Source organism: Puma concolor, chromosome B1, assembly GCF_028749965.1.
Source record: "Puma concolor isolate L17-30 chromosome B1, mPumCon1.1.hap2, whole genome shotgun sequence".
Lineage (NCBI taxonomy): Eukaryota > Metazoa > Chordata > Mammalia > Carnivora > Felidae > Puma > Puma concolor.
In genome coordinates, this window is record NC_141670.1 from 59,301,560 (window position 1) to 59,317,470 (window position 15,911).

The 15,911-nt window shown below is 40.0% G+C and overlaps 1 protein-coding gene and 1 long non-coding RNA gene across 2 annotated transcripts in view; one reads left to right on the top strand and one right to left on the bottom strand.

Moving 5' to 3' along the window:
• Positions 1-956: 956 nt before the first annotated feature.
• Positions 957-2,992, bottom strand: LOC147581662 (uncharacterized). The gene is made up of 2 exons (XR_015250136.1): positions 2,791-2,992; positions 957-1,035 (listed from the first exon to the last, which is right to left on the bottom strand). It is a non-coding gene; the product is annotated as an uncharacterized LOC147581662 (long non-coding RNA).
• A 22-nt stretch (positions 2,993-3,014) lies between these two features.
• The window catches only part of HPF1 (histone PARylation factor 1), a 29,285-nt gene continuing 16,388 nt past the window's right edge, over positions 3,015-15,911 (top strand). Inside the window, exons 1-4 of the mRNA XM_025922306.2 lie at positions 3,015-3,158; positions 7,596-7,755; positions 10,259-10,448; positions 11,614-11,712. Coding sequence (XP_025778091.1) covers positions 3,111-3,158; positions 7,596-7,755; positions 10,259-10,448; positions 11,614-11,712 — 497 coding nt within the window. The 5' untranslated portion in view covers positions 3,015-3,110. The remainder of the gene's footprint in view (positions 3,159-7,595; positions 7,756-10,258; positions 10,449-11,613; positions 11,713-15,911) is intronic.

Below are 15,911 nucleotides of genomic sequence, written 5' to 3' on the forward strand. Positions count from 1 at the left end.
CCTTCTACTCCACTGTCCTTCCAGGTTTCCTAAAACCTAGATAGCAAGGACTTCTGGAGCCCTCTGGCAGGGTCAATGCCCCATACAAGCATGAAGTAGTTACATAAGATGGATTGTCACCCATTTTCCCTTGAAAGATTTTGAGGGCCCAGAGGGCCCTTGAGGGGGGAATTCCAGAGTAGGCAGGTAGTTAGACTTTCTCAGGATGCCTGGAGGCCAGCAAAGGAGAAGTCAAGGCCCTTTATCAGAAAAGCTAGCAACCTGTCCTGGTAGAATTCCACAAACAAAGCCACAAGGAGCTAGATCAAACCAGACAGACCCAAGATAAAGAAAGCCAGAGACCCTGACCAAGTAAGGGAGAAAATACATGAAACCCTGCTCCCAAAAAATCCCCTACCCAGGTAATAAATATTCCACGCCTTAGTTAACAACTGTCAATAAAGGATAGAGACCAGTCCTGGGGAGGCAGCTCTCCTTGAGGCTGCCCACCCTCACAGCTCCAGAGTGTACTGTCTCTTTTATAGATTCTTCACTTGTGCCACTCAACCAATGTGTCTGGTCCATCCTTTTATTCTTTTCCTGCAATGAGACCAAGAGCTTCCAGCAACATCTTGGGCATGGGCTGGGCAGAGGCCTCAGGGCCCAGAGATCTCCCCAGTTCACCCAGCAACATATTGATGCAGCAAACTTCATTGTTGTCTTATTTTAAGGAATTGCCACAGCCACCCAACCTTCAACAGCCACTACCCTGATCCATCAGCAGCCATTAACATTGAGGCAAGACCCTCCACCAGCAAAAAGATTCCACTCAAAGCTCAGATGATAATTAGCATTTTTTAGTACTAAAATATTTTAAATGAAGGGGTGTACATTTTTTTTGACATCATACTATTCCATATTTAGTAGACTATAGTATGGTATAAACCTAACTTTATATGCACTGGAAAACCAGAAAATTCATTTGACTCACTTTATTGTGATATTTGCTTTATTGCCGTGGTCTGGAACCAAACCCAAAGTATCTCCAAGGCATGCCTATATAATAAAAGAATAATAATAATTTGATATCAGGGTTTCTGGGTGGCTCAGTTAAGAGTCTGACTTCAGCTCAGGTCATGATCTCCTGGGTTCGTGAGTTTGAGGCCTGCATTGGGCTCTCTGTTCTCAACATAGAGCTTGCTTTGGATGCTCTGTCTCCCTCCCACAATTGCACACACACACTTTCTCTCTCTCTCTCTCTCTCAAAAATAAACATTAAAAAAAACCAAAATAATAATTTGATATATTTGTCTAATTAAATCCAGAAAATTATCCAGAAAGTAGAACAAGAAGAAAAAGGAGATAGAAAATAGAACAGACAAATAAGAAAAAACATCATTCAAGAAGGTCAAACATCTGAATAACGAATTTCCGAAAAAGAAGACATACAATGAGGGAGGGGGACGATAGAGAAAATTAGCCATAGATAACACCAGAAAAATCTCCAGAACCCAGACATATGTCTCAAGATCAAATACAACCTACCAAATACCAGCTCCATAAAAATGAGGAAACACCTATAACCAAGATACATGATGGTGTCTGAGAACATTGGGAATAAAGAGAAAATCCTAAAACTTCTTGAGATGAAACAAAACAGAAACAGGTTACACATAAAGAAATTACTTGAGGATGAAGTAGGTAAATGTCTCCCTATTCTTTGATTTTAGCACAGTGAGACTGATTCTACACTGTGACTTCCAGAATTATAAGATAATAAATTTGTGTTTTTAAAAAATGAAAGAAAGTTACCTATAAAGAATAGGAATCATCAGGTAATGACAAACATCGTGAAGCAAGCTAAAACATCGTGAAGCAAGGCCTCTAATATTCTGACTAAAAATTATTTTCAACAGAGAATTCTATACTCAGCCAGAATAAAGACAGTACAGACATGCGAGGTCTAATGAAAAGGGGGAGGGAATCACTCACGGAGGATAGGTTCCACAAAGCTATGGTATAAAATCAAGAAAAGGGAAGACAGACATTCAGGAAATAGAGAATCCTTTCAGGAATGAGGCAGAAGACCTTCCAGAATGTCAGCACTGGAGGAGGCACCAGGAGATCATTTGAATGCAGTGCCTCTCAAACTTTGAGTGCACACGAATCAATGGGGGATCTTGATGAAATGCGGACTCTGATTCAGTAAGTGTGGGATTCTGAATTTTTTAAGTTCATTTGTCTTTTAGAGAAAGTAAGTGTGCGATTCTGAATTTTTTTAAAGTTCAATTATTTTTGAGAGAGAGAGAGAGAGAGAGGAAATGCACACCTGCGAGCAGGGGAGCAGCAGAGAGAGTGGGAGAGAGAGAAGCTCAAGCAGGCTGTGGCCTGTCAGCATGGACCTGGATCCCACAAACCGTGAGATTATGACCTGAGCCAAAACCAAGAGTCAGAGGCTTAATTGACTCAGCCACTCAGGCACCCTAGGTCCCGAATTTTTAACAAGCTCTCCTCAAAATGCTAATGTTGATGCTCCTGGGGGTACACTTTGCATAGCAGGGTGTAGAGAACACAATCCAAATTGTAAGAAAGAATGAGAGAAACTGATTTCCTTCTGAGAGATAATTGAGAATAAGAGTTACTGTTAGGTAGCAATAGTATAGTGGAGAAGGTAGAGAGATGGAAAAGAGGAAGACAACATTCAATGCTTTAAATAAATATAAATCAAGGAAAAACGAGGGTTTGGGTGATGGCAGTGCCATACTTCCAGCCTTGACACTAGTAAACACCTAAAGAGGAAGTCCGGATCACCTTAACGGATCCAAATTCGGTACACTGGAGTCTCAGGAGCATCCCTGCAGCTAGTCTGCGCGACAGCAGCTTGCGCGGTGAGGCAATAAGGGTGGATCTAAGCGGCACCGCCCCCCGTGCCCGGTGGGAAAGTGGGCGGGGCCTCTGCCATCCTCCTCTGGGGCCTCGCGGGGCGGGGCGGGGCAACGGCGGAGGCTTTTCCCTCTGGCGTGGCCCTGGCAGCACAGGGTTTCTGATTGGTGTCTCTTGAACCGGAAGCAGTTGGCGGCGCTCGGAAGCAACGGCGGGACGCGGGACCCCACAGGCACTGCGACTACAGAATGGCCGGCGGCGGCGGGAAACGCAGACCCGGCGGGGAGGGGCAGCAGGTATTGCCACAGTGGGTGTGTGAGCTCTGCCGAGCTCTCTGGGTAATAGCTAGGGCACCAAGGGGCAGCACATTGCATTTCTCCAGTGGTCATTGAGTGGTTGCTGTGTGCCTGGGAACGACTGTCTGCCCCTGGCTGCTATTTCCCGCTCTGCTGGGGTTTGGACCAGAGAAGTAGTCCTGTCTCCTCTTGTGCGCTTCTCCCGGTGCTGCGGATCCTGGGGGAAGCCGCGTAAGACAACCAGTGGTTCAGTCGTTCAGCCAGCAACATGTTGATTGGAAACTGATTATATGCCAGGCTCTGCCCGGGCGCCGCGGTTTCAGGATGAATCATGCTGCCACTGCCCCCATGTATGGCCCCCAACTTGGCACAAATGAACATTTTACTTTAACTTTTTCTGTTGTTTGGTATTGTAACGCTGCTGCGTAGAAAGTGCTGGGGAAACATTGAAGGAGGATCTAAGTCCCAGGAGGTTGTTAAGGGAATCTTTTAGGGCAACTTAAGCTGGAAATGGCTTTTTAAGGCAGAGAGAGAAATAAGGGATAAGAAATAAGTGTAGAGGATGTTTGGGCACAGCGGAGTTCTGCCTGACTGGAGTCTGGTAGATGGGAAAGAGGGACCTGATTATAAAGGCACTAATGGGGGACGGGGCATAAAGTAAATGCAAATTCTCATCCTGTTCTTCGATTTCAGAAGTTCCTTACTGCTGTAGCAATTAGGAGACTCAGGCAGGAAAGAAATGTCATTGTGATAAGGAAAGTTTTCAGAAAAATGACTCCCTCTGGATTATAAACTGGATAAAGCAGGACAGTGTTCGCTTAATTGTTAGAGGGCCTGAGCATTATTTATATTGGGTCATGCTTTCTAGGAACACAGGGGTAAAGGAGGAGTGTAGCCAATGAAGAGGACAGCTGCACTAAATTCTAGTTATTGGGGATTTGAGGTTACTAAATTAGTGTGTGAGGTAAGACAAAGCTGAAAAAATCGTTATCTCCCATTGAAGGTGCTATAAACTGCTTTGAGTGATAGTATTAGAAATAAAACAAAGATGAAAATGAATTTATAGAGACCATAATTAACAGTAATAGCTAGTATTTATTATCTGCTACAACTACTGTGTATTTTCACAAACAGCTTATTCCTCCTAACAAACCTGTGATATAGGTATTACATGCCCTTTTTGTAGATAAAATAAGGCACAGGTTAAATGACTTCCCTAAGGTGACAGAGCTGGAAAGCAGAAGAGTCCAGAGTCAACCCAGGCAACCTAACCATTAAGCAAAACTGTCTTTCAGCAAGGTAGATTAAGGCTTTTCTTTCTAACATCTTAAGTTTGAGCCAGTCTTTGAAAGCATAACCAAAGACTGCTGTGAAAACATAAGGGAGGATAGGTCAGGACTTGATATGTTCCTAATTTATTTATTTATTGAGAGAGAGACAGAGCTTGAGCAAGGGAGGAGCAGAGGGAGAGGCAGACACAGAATCTGAAGCAGGCTCCAGGTTCTGAGCTGTCAGCACAGAGACCAGGCAGGGCTTGAGCTCACGAACTGCCAGATCATGACCTGAGCCAAAGTACAACGCTTAACTGACTGAGCCACCCAGGCGCCCATATGTTCTTACTCTTTTGTATGTAATTGGAGAAGCAGCATAAAGTGGATGAATCTGTGCTCTGGAGCCAGCTCATCTGGGTTTAACCGTTCTACTTTCAGTTAGGGACGTAAGGGAAGTTACTTCATTTTTCTTATTTGTAAAATGTGGATAATAGTATCTAGCTCATAAGGCAATTGTGAGGATTGAATGAGTTAATTTGTAGAAAGTGCTTAGAACAGTGACTTGGCAAATGGTAAGTGCATGATAAGTTTCGTTTATTATTATTGTTTTTATTGTTATCTTTACTATTATTATCAACATTCATTTCTGCATCCATATTTCTTTTTTAATGTATTTAAATGTTTATTTATTTAGAGATATAGCAAGCAGGGGAGGGGCAGAGAGAAGGAGAGATTCCCAAGCAGGCTCCACACTGTCAGCATGGAGCCCGATGTGGGGCCCGAACTCAGGAACTGCAAGACCATGACCCAAGCCAAAATCAAGAGTCGAACATTCAACCAACTGGGCCACCCAGGCACCCCTTCTTTTCTTTTTTAATGCTTACTCGTTAAAAAAAAATTTTTCTTTTGAGAGAGCAAGCACATGCGGGGGAGGGGCAAAGAAAAGGAGACAGAGTTCCAAGCAGGCTACATGCTGACCAGTGCAGAGCCCAGTGTGGAGCTCCAGCTCATGAACCATGAGATCATGACCTGAGCCGAGATCAAGAGTCAGACAGACTCTTAATCGACTGAGTCACCCAGGCACTCCTAAACGTTTATTCATTTTTGAGAGAGTGCAGGAGCAAGGGAGGAGCCAACAGGGGGGACAAAGGATCCAAATCGAGCTCTGCACTGACAGCAGAGAGGCCAAGTGTGGGGTTAGAACTCATGAACCATGAGATAATGACCTGAACTGAAATCAGATGCTTGACCAGCTGAGCCACCCAGGTGCTCCTAGATGCATATTTCAATAGCCTTTTTCTTCAATTTAAATTGTTTTATGAGCGGGGCCCCTGCGTGGCTCAGTCGGTTAAGCATCCGACTTCGGCTCAGGTCATGATCTCGCAGTCCGTGAGTTCGAGCCCCACATCAGGCTCTGTGCTGACAGCTCAGAGCCTGGAGCCTGTTTCAGATTCTGTGTCTCCCTCTCTCTCTGACCCTGCCCCGTTCACGCTGTCTCTCCCTGTCTCAAAAATAAACGTTAAAAAAAAAAAATTATTGGTCAATGCATGGTCCTCTTTACCTTATTTAATAATATAAAAAATATCTGTGAACCCTTTGCCCTACTCAAGAACTAAAACACAATAGCTATACTTGTGTTCATCATCTATCTTTTCTGCCTGGCTTCCTGTCACCCCCATTTATGTAGCTACCATCCTCAGTTTTATGTTTTGTCTTCTTTTTATAGCTTTATCTCAAACTTATTTATTGTTTTTGAGTGTCATAAAAAGGCTATCATGCTGCATATAAACTTCAAGGACTTTATTCTTTCATTCAACATTGTATTAAGACTGATCTATATTCTGTGTGGCTATATTTTTCTTTTCACTAAGCAGAATATTCCACTGTTTGAAATCCTATAACCTTACATCCTCATGTCAATAGGCATTTTCATTTGTTGCGTTTCCTACTCTTAGAAACAGCACTATCAAGAACTTTTTTTTAATGTTTATTTTGAGAGAGCAAGTACGTGTCTGTGCATGAGCAGGGGAGGGGCAGAGAGAGAGAGAGAATTCCACGCAGGCTGCACGCAGCCCCATCAGGACTGGAACTCCCAAACTGTAAGATCATGACCTGAGTTGAAATCAAGAGTTGGACACGTAACCGACTGAGCCGACCCAAGAACATTCTTGTGTGTGTCAACTGATTCATAAATAAATTTTATAGACTTTGATACATAAAGTAACATCAATAAACTTGAGCCTACTGGGAAAATAAAATCTGAGAAATGTCTAGGTTAGAATTTCTCAGCCTTGCACTATGAACATTTTGAACCTGGTAAGTGTTTGTTGAGGGAGCTGACCCTGTTTATTGTAGAATGCTTAACAGCATCCCTGGCCTCTATTCCACTGAATGTCAGTGGCACCCTATCCTAAATTTATGACTATTAAGTGTGTCCCCTGGGAGGCAAAATCGTTCCTAATTGAAAAGCACTGATACAGGTGGAAAGGAAGAATAAAAAGAAACTTAATCCAAAAAGAAAGGATCGAGGTTCCTAGAAAGAAAAAAACTGCTACTGAGAAAACTAAAGATACGTAACCTTCAACTAAGCATAACCTCCAACCAACCATAACCTTTATGGAAATTTATCAAGTAGGCATTATAAAACCTACCATACTTACATAATGACCATATTGCAGGGATATTAAAAGATGAGTGTCATAACTTAGTCCTGGTATTAAAGACCTTTTTCTGAAATGTTTTAACTAGTAAATCCCCTTTTATCTAGTTATTTCTGCAGTTGGCTTCCGGTGTGATCACTGAATCTACTTAAAGGGCATGATGACCTATTTACCCAAAGAAGGCAAAACCTTCCTATTCCTTATTCCCCTTCCTGTTCTTTACCTTTTATACTTGTTTTTTTTTATTTTCTGTATTTCCATTATCTTAGAGAAATATACTTAAAGACTTACTGTGTGTATCCTTCTTGACCGCTGTATATTATAAACTGTTTTCCTTTTTTCTTTGCCCAAAAGAATCTCTAGATTTTATTCAGAAATACCATTTGTAGAGTTTTAAGGAAAATGTAATCTCAGAGTTGGGTGAACAGAAATGAGCAATATTGTTATGCAAGGAAAGCTGCCAAAATTACTTTTGGAGAAACAAAGTTTTGTATACTGACTTTCAGTGTGAAAACACAGTTGATGTGAAGAAGAGTAAATCCTGTGAAGCTGATGTCTCCAGTGACCTTCGACAAGAAGTAGAAAATCATTATAAGCTTTCTCTGCCTGAAGATTTCTATCACTTCTGGAAGTTCTGTGAAGAGCTTGATCCTGAAAAGCCAGCTGGTGAGTTGCTCCAAAATCATTCTGCTTCTCTGAGTGGAAAAGACAGTAGGAAACTGGAGCAAGGATCTAAACAGTTCATAGAAAAGGAACTTTTTCAAAGATATTTCTAAGAAATAGAAAAATAAGGCTATAATATGTGACTATCCCGTTATACTGGCAAAGGTAAATATTTTCACAACATGCTTTGATGAGGGTTTAAAGGAAAACAAGTACTTTGATTTGTTGCAGGAGTTTTAGTATGACTTAGCAGTTCTAGGAACTTGGCGATTAGATGAACTAAAAATGTTCATTTCAATCAAATTTATTGAAACAAAAGTGGGAAATGGCTTAAACAGTAACACATCTATCGATGGATATTCATAGTTTTAAAAGAACAAGGTAGATTTTATATAATAAAGTACTGTGCCTAAAATATGTCAAGTGAAAAAAAAAATGTGTAGAGTATGCTACCGTTTGTATTTTTTTTTTTTTTTTTTACGTTTATGTTGAGAGAGCACGAGCAGGGAAAGGGCAGAAAGAGAGGGGGAATTCCAAGCGGGCTCCACACAGCCAGCACAGAGCCAGACACGGGGCTCAAACTCACAGATTGTGAGATCATGATGTGATATCATGATCAACAGTCGGACGCTTAACCTATTGAGCCACCCAGGTGACCCCACCCCCATCCCGTTCATATATATTTTTTAGAAGTCAAGGACACACGTATTCCTATGTACTTTCTCTGTGCTTATGTACCGTCTGTGAAAGAATGCACAAAAAACTGATAATTGTGACAGAGTTACTTTTCACCATTTTGTGCTGTTTACATGTTTTAACAGGTGGGAGAGAAGCACTCCTGTATACTACTGATGGAAATGTGTATTGGTAGATAACAATTTTGTCAATATAGCAAAACACTTAAAGTCTGCAGCAACTTTTCTAAAAATATGATTGTACAACGTGTATTACCAAAGATGTTCACTGAAATATTGTTTAGAGGAGTAAAAAAAATTAGAAATGGTTAATGTCTCAATAATGGAATATCATAAAGCTATTAAAGATTAGGAAAAAATTTTTGATAGCATGGAAAAATAGAAAGTTTGAGGACAGAATGGAAAACAACCATTATAAAACAGCATGATTGTCTTTAAAATATCTGTATGTTCATAGAAGGAGGAAAACATTGTTATTGTATATCAGACTATTAACCTTGTTATGACTGGCTAATAAGATGGATAACTTTAGTTTTTTGTTACTTTGAAAATTAGCGTAGGGACACCTGGGTGGCTCAGTTGGTTAAGTGTCCCATTCTTGATTTCAGCTTAGGTCATGATCTTGCAGTTTGAGTTCGAGCCCCGCATTGGGCTCCGAGCTGTCAGCATGGAACCTGCTTGGGATTCTGTCTCTCTCTCCATCTCTTTCTCTCTGCCCCTCCTCTTCCCCTCTCAAAATAAATAAACTTAAAAAAAAAAAAAATCAGTGTATGCTACCCTAAGTTCCAAATAAGCTGAACTATTTTTCCCCTCTGAATAAACTGTTTCTATGCCTTTATTTGTATTGTCACCTCTTCCAAGAATTTTCTTCCTCTCTCAATCCCCATCTCCTTGCATATCCAGGTCCTGCCTGGAGTGCTTATTCTCTCTTAAAGAAGCAACAAGCGGGGCGCCTGGGTGGCGCAGTCGGTTAAGCGTCCGACTTCAGCCAGGTCACGATCTCGCGGTCCGTGAGTTCGAGCCCCGCGTCGGGCTCTGGGCTGATGGCTCAGAGCCTGGAGCCTGTTTCCGATTCTGTGTCTCCCTCTCTCTCTGCCCCTCCCCCGTTCATGCTCTGTCTCTCTCTGTCCCAAAAATAAATAAACGTTGAAAAAAAATTAAAAAAAAAAAAAAAAAAAAAAGAAGCAACAAGGACCCATCTGATATAAAAAGATATGTTTGACATGCACACTGACTGGTTTTATTTAGCATTCTCCCTTTGTGATCTGTGGTTGGAGAAGAGATGCAATCATCCAGAATTAGTGTTGGCCAAAAGCAAGGGAATTGAGAGTGATAGTTGGCTGAGGTGTAGGAGGAAGGGAAAGGAAATGTTTTCATTAAATATATTTTTTATTAAATAAATTATTTACCCTCCATGCACATTCACTTACTGTCCGTCTTATTTCTTCCTTAATATGGGTATGCTACAAACATTTTAGGCTAATAACAACATAGTAATGAGACAATGTAAGTACTTGAAGCTCTAATATGCCCATGAGAATACAAAACTGTCTGGCTTTGTCTAAAATAAGAGACAGCAGAAATGTTTGAAATGTAATCAGTTGTAAATTTAAGAGAGAATCTTAAATGTGAGTGCCACATTTTCATTGCTCTGATTTTTCATTATGTATGTCTTCAAATGTAACTGAAGCTCTTTGATTTTAGAAGCTTTTTTTTTTTAAGAAAATTTCTTAGAAATAGTTTACGAATGAAAGGCCTTTCCTGTCTGCCTTCAGAAAGTTATTGTCTCAATAAACTTACTTACTTTATAGATTCACTTTCCACAAGCCTTGGACTTCGATTAGTGGGTCCTTATGATATCCTTGCCGGAAAACATAAAATGAAGAAAAAGTCAGCAAACCTGAATTTTAACCTTCACTGGAGATTTTACTATGATCCTCCTGAGTTCCAGACCATTATTATTGGAGATAATAAAACTCAGTTCCACATGGGGTATTTCAGGTAAAGGATCTTTTCTTCTGTAAAATACAGCTACTGGGCTGTATACATAAGTATAAGAATATAAGTAGACATTCACTGGACTCAAGGTGAAGGGCATGTTTTCCTCTTTTTGGTGGATACATAGGCATTTAATGTTCTTGATAATATCATTGTAGCCTACCCTAAGATGAGTGAATTCTTCAGGGTTGAACCTCACTGGTTTTTCCTTTGTGGTTATAAACTTTTTTACCTTTTGGGTTCAGAAACACTCTTGTGGCCCAAGAAAGTTAATTTAGAGCAGCTGTCATGGCTTAAATTAGCCCTGTGCTTCCAGGGGCCGTAGAAATAAGAATGTGCTATGGAGTCAGACTGGTTCTATTATCTGAGTGACCATGTGCTAGCCACCTTTAATGATTGTGATTTTCTATGACTCCGTTTCTGTTTACCCAGTTTCCTCTAGTAAGATGAGGATAATAATTGTACATACTTAATGGGAATGTTAAAAGGATTAAATGGATATGCAAAATGCTTAGACTATTAAGAAATAGAAGTACCTTTAGAGAGAAAAAATACCTTGGCCACTTCTATCAGTAGAGATGCTGTTTGAAGATCGACTGTGGGATAATACAGGAAGTAGAGGAAACCTGCCTAGTGAGAAGTGTGGTACTGTAGAATGCACAAAGGGCTGGGAATTGGGTTACATAGATTCTGCTTCTGGCTTTGCCATTAATTTACTAGGACCTTGGCTGAGTCACTTCATTGCTGTGTATTGGTATCCTTTATTGTAAAGTAAAATGATTTGATTATATGTATGAATTGTATCCCTTTCCTTCTCATGTTTTATGATTCTGCTTGTCCTGTTTGTTTTTGTTTCTCTACCTTTTTTCACAGACTATAAAACTAAGGTAGAGAGGATTGTGTGTAATTTCCCCTACTTTTGACAGGCCTTATTCCCCCTTTCTTTGTATTTAGATATGAAAGTAACGAGGTCCTAAGAATTTTAATTTTAGATCTGTTATATAAGCAAGATTTATTGGAGATATTCCTAAGAAACTTAGAGCTTAAACCTGGCAAATTTGTCCCAATTTCTTAAAAACCTGCAGACATAAATTGTCTATAGGTCTAAAATTCTATTTGCCTGATAAATGATGGGCAACTAAATTTTTAATATCTTTTGCTTACACAGGGATTCTCCTGATGAACTTCCTGTATATGTTGGTACAAATGAAGCAAAGAAAAACTGCATAATTGTTCAAAGTGGAGATAATGTGTTTGCTGCGGTCAAGTAAGAAAATTTTTTAATCCTTCTCCTGTTTATAATATTTGTTTATACTTTTTGTACTGTCTCAGTCCATCACTGAGGCGCATTGAGGTAACTACAAAATTTTAGATTTCAAGAGGTCACTTCCATGATGTTTGCAGATATTCTTATCCACACTTTTTTTTTTTTTTTATGTTTATTTTTGAGAGACAGACTGTGAGCAGTGGAGGGGCAGAGAGTGGGAGACGCAGAATCCCAAGCAGGCTTCAGGCTCTGAGCTGTCAGCACAGAGCCCAATGCGGGGCTCAAACCCATGAACCGTGAGATCACGACCTGAGCCGAAGTCAGACACGTATCCACACTTCTATTTGGCTACTTTTCACCAAAAAAGTACCCATCTTATAAAACAAATTACTTTAAGAAAAATATTATCTAATCTTGACTTCATTAGTCCCATGGCAAAAATCAAAAGATTTTTAGGCATTTTATTTTAAACACCATCACTAAGAGTTCATTAAAAGAACCCATTGTGTACATTTCAAAGATTTAATACAGTAAAAGCAGGTGCTCATAAATTGCTGACTCACTATATTGTACACCTGAAACTAATATAACCCCATACGTTAACTATACTGGAATTAAAGAAAAGAAAGTCGGGCGCTCATAAAATTTTTGGAAGGGCCAGTGGAGCCTCCAGACGTGCCAGTTGTGTGGCAGAGCTGGCTCGGCAGTGGAGTTTATAGCTGTGCCGCTGTTGGGGAGCGGTCAAGAACTGCTGCCACAGGTCGTTCTCGTCAGTCACTGTCTGTGATTGAACCTGTGGGAGTAAAAGGGCTGCCCTGCCTCCGCCTCTCAGCCCAGATAGAAGCTGAAGACCAGGCACCGACATCTCAGCTGTAGCTGCTCCTGAATAGTCTGATGCCTCTAATGAGTCACTGCTGGAAACAGACGCACAGCTTCCACCTGCTATCTGTTCTGCCTTTCAGATTTCAAGGAATTGTATCTGTTTGAGAGGAGCTAGGCCTCCTGTGGAGCCGGAGCTGAAGAGTAGTGTGGGAAATGTAGCAAGCTCTTGTGGGAAAGGGGCTTTGAATGGAGCTGCGTGAGCCAGTCCATATACTGTGCCAGCCACAGACTTGATTTGAAGCTGTCTGGCAGCAGCTGTGCAGTTTACATTGTAATAAAATGAAGAAAGCAATCTTTGTCACCTTCCATATAAATAGGTCATGTTTTGTGTGACCTCTTTTCATACCCTACTTGAAAAGACTTCTATTCCCTGTGACTCAGTAGTGCAAATTTCCAGTAAACAATTCAAACTAAGTCAACAGGTGCCCTCTCTAGACTGCTGCATGCATACTGGTAAAGCTGAAAGAGCAACTATATGGTGGATGTCAGAAAAAAAGCTGTTTGTCTTTCTGATACCTCCCAGTTTTTTCCACAGTGTTTCTTGTTATTTACAATTTATATATTCTTTTAAACTCTTCAGATTATTCAGTTTAAATTGGTGGTATCTTTATTAGAAACTGTTGCCATTTACTTATTACCTGTCTCTTGCATTAACATACAAGTTCCATGAGGGTGGAGGCTTTTCCTTATGCACAGTACCTGCCCCACAGTAGATGCTGCATAAATAATTTATTCATTCTACAAATAATTTGGCATGCAAAAATGCAGGACTTTTCATTAGTCTTAGTAAAAATCTTTTTTTAAAGTCTGTTTATTTTGAGAGATGGTGTGAATGGGGTAGGAGCAGAGAGAGAGGGAGAGAAAGAGTCCCAAGCAGGCTCTGTGCTGTCAGCACACATCCTAATGCGGGGCTCAGACTCACAAATTATGAGAGCAAGACCTGAGCCAAAATCAAGAGTTGGACATTTAACCAACTGAGCCCTCCAGGTGCCCCATCACCTAAAATTCTTTTTTAAAAAAGAAAGATACAGTGGTAAAATAATCCAAGACTGTTCTGGTTTTTGTGGGGTTTTTTGTTTTGTTTTGTTTTGTGTTTTGTTTTGTTTTAGCTTATTGGAGAACACCAAAAAGGAAACAAAAATTGGTGACAATTGTATAATTTAGGTGAAGACCAGGGACTGTTTGAGTACCTAATGTTATTTCACACAAAGAACGTTTTCTACCTTCAATAATTTATCTCAATTTAGAAGTAAAAGGTTAAAGTACTTTTCAGGTATTATAACTGTTTTAGTTTTTTGGCACCTTCCTTTAATCAACTAATCAGTGCACTTAGTTTATTTCTTTATCAGCCTGAGTAAGATCTTTTTAAGGAAGACTATTTGTAATAAACATTATTTTTATGCTCAGGGAAACTAGTTCTCTTTGTGCAGAATTCAATACCAAAGAGATGCAAATTCAGCCACCAAACATTAGTAAAGATTAAAGAATTTTAATACTGGGATGCCTGCGTGGCTCAGTTGGTTCAGCGACTGACTCTTGATCTTGGCTCAGATCATGATCTCACTGTTCATGAGTTGGAGCCCCACACTGGGCTTTGTGCAGACAGCAAGGAGCCTGCTTGAGATTCTCTCTCTCCCTCTCTCTGCCCCTGCCCTCCATGAATGTGCTCTCTCCTCTCTCTCTCTCTCTCTCTCTCAAACTTAAAAAAAAGAATGATTTTTTTTCTCTCTCTTTTTTTTCTCTAAAATAATTATAGCAATAGTTTTGACCTCAAAGTCCTCCTGCAAGGTTTCAGGGACCCCATAGTATCCTCAGACCATTCTTTGATAACTGCTAGTTAATGGTTTTAAACCTGACTGCATATCAGGACCTCATGAGTTATGGTTAAGAGTACTTCACCTTAAGTTCTGTAGGTCTTACTTCTAGAGATGCCACTTCAGTACATCTCGAATAACACTCAGGAAATTTTTTTAAACTTTTTTTTTTTTTTAAGTTTATGTATTTGAGAGAGACAGAGACAGTGTTGGGGGGTGGGGAGCAGAAAGAGAGAGAGAAAAAGAATCCCAAGCAGATTCCACACGGTCAGCATGGAACCCAATGTGGGGCTCAAACCCAGGAAACTGTGGGATCATATCTTGAGCCAGAACCAAGAGTTGGACGCACAACGAACTAAGCTACCCAGGCACTCCAGGAATATTTTTTTTAAATACATGTTATAAGTATATCTAAATGTAATCTGTAATTATACTTCTGTAATTTTAATTAAGTGTAAATGGGCATTAGAAATGAATGAACATTCATTTGATGAATGCTTACTTTGTGCAGGCACAAATACTATGTAAAACATTTGGTACTTAGTAAAAGAATAAATGTGGCCAATAGATCATGGGTCAACTTGTTAAATAATCTTTTTTCTTCTTGCCTGCTGCCCCCATGGTCTCTGCCACCCTGCCTTTCTATACAGGGTCATATGGATTTGTTACTGTAGGCAATGATTTTTCAAACACTAGCTCCAAGTACTTTTTACCATTAACCCAGGAGGTTCTGATGTATATTCAGGTTTGAACCTGAAAAGCAGTTATCAAACAGTAGTATGTAGACTCCCAGGGGTGCCTGATGCTTTTTTAGGAGGACTCTGAGGTCAAAACTATTTGTGATAATACGTCATTTTTGCATCAGTGGCACAAAGGTAATGGTGGGTAATACTGATGATGCCTTGACAGGAATCAAGGTAATGGCACCAGATTTACAGTTGTCATTCACAGCAGTAATATAATGCGAATGTCATCTAAGAATGTCAGTGATGAAGCAGTAAAGATATTAGATCTCTACCATCGAGTACACAATCTGTTTAACATTTTGTGTAATGTGATGGGAAGCACGTGGAAAGCACTTCTGCATCCTCAAATGTTAACGTTTATCTCAAGGAAAACGGTCTTAAGAGATACAGTTGGGAGCTGAACTTTTCTTGTTTATTTGAGAGAGTGACTGACAAAGTCTGGATAGTCTGACGTGGGTATTTGGCAGACATTTTCTCAAATGAGCCAAAGAAAACAACTGTGATTGTATTTGTTGTCAGTGATAAAATTTGAGATTTCAAAAGCAAAAATTAGAATTAAGGAAGCTTGTAACCACCGTTGTGAGCTTAATTGCTTCTCACTACCTGAAGACTTTTTAGTGAGATGGTGGTAATATTAATGTGATTTTTTCACATTGTGATGTAATGGAGACAATTTTTTTTTTTTAATTTTAATTCCAGTGTAGTTAACATACAGCGTTATATTAGTTTCAGGTGTACAATAGTGATTCAGCAATTC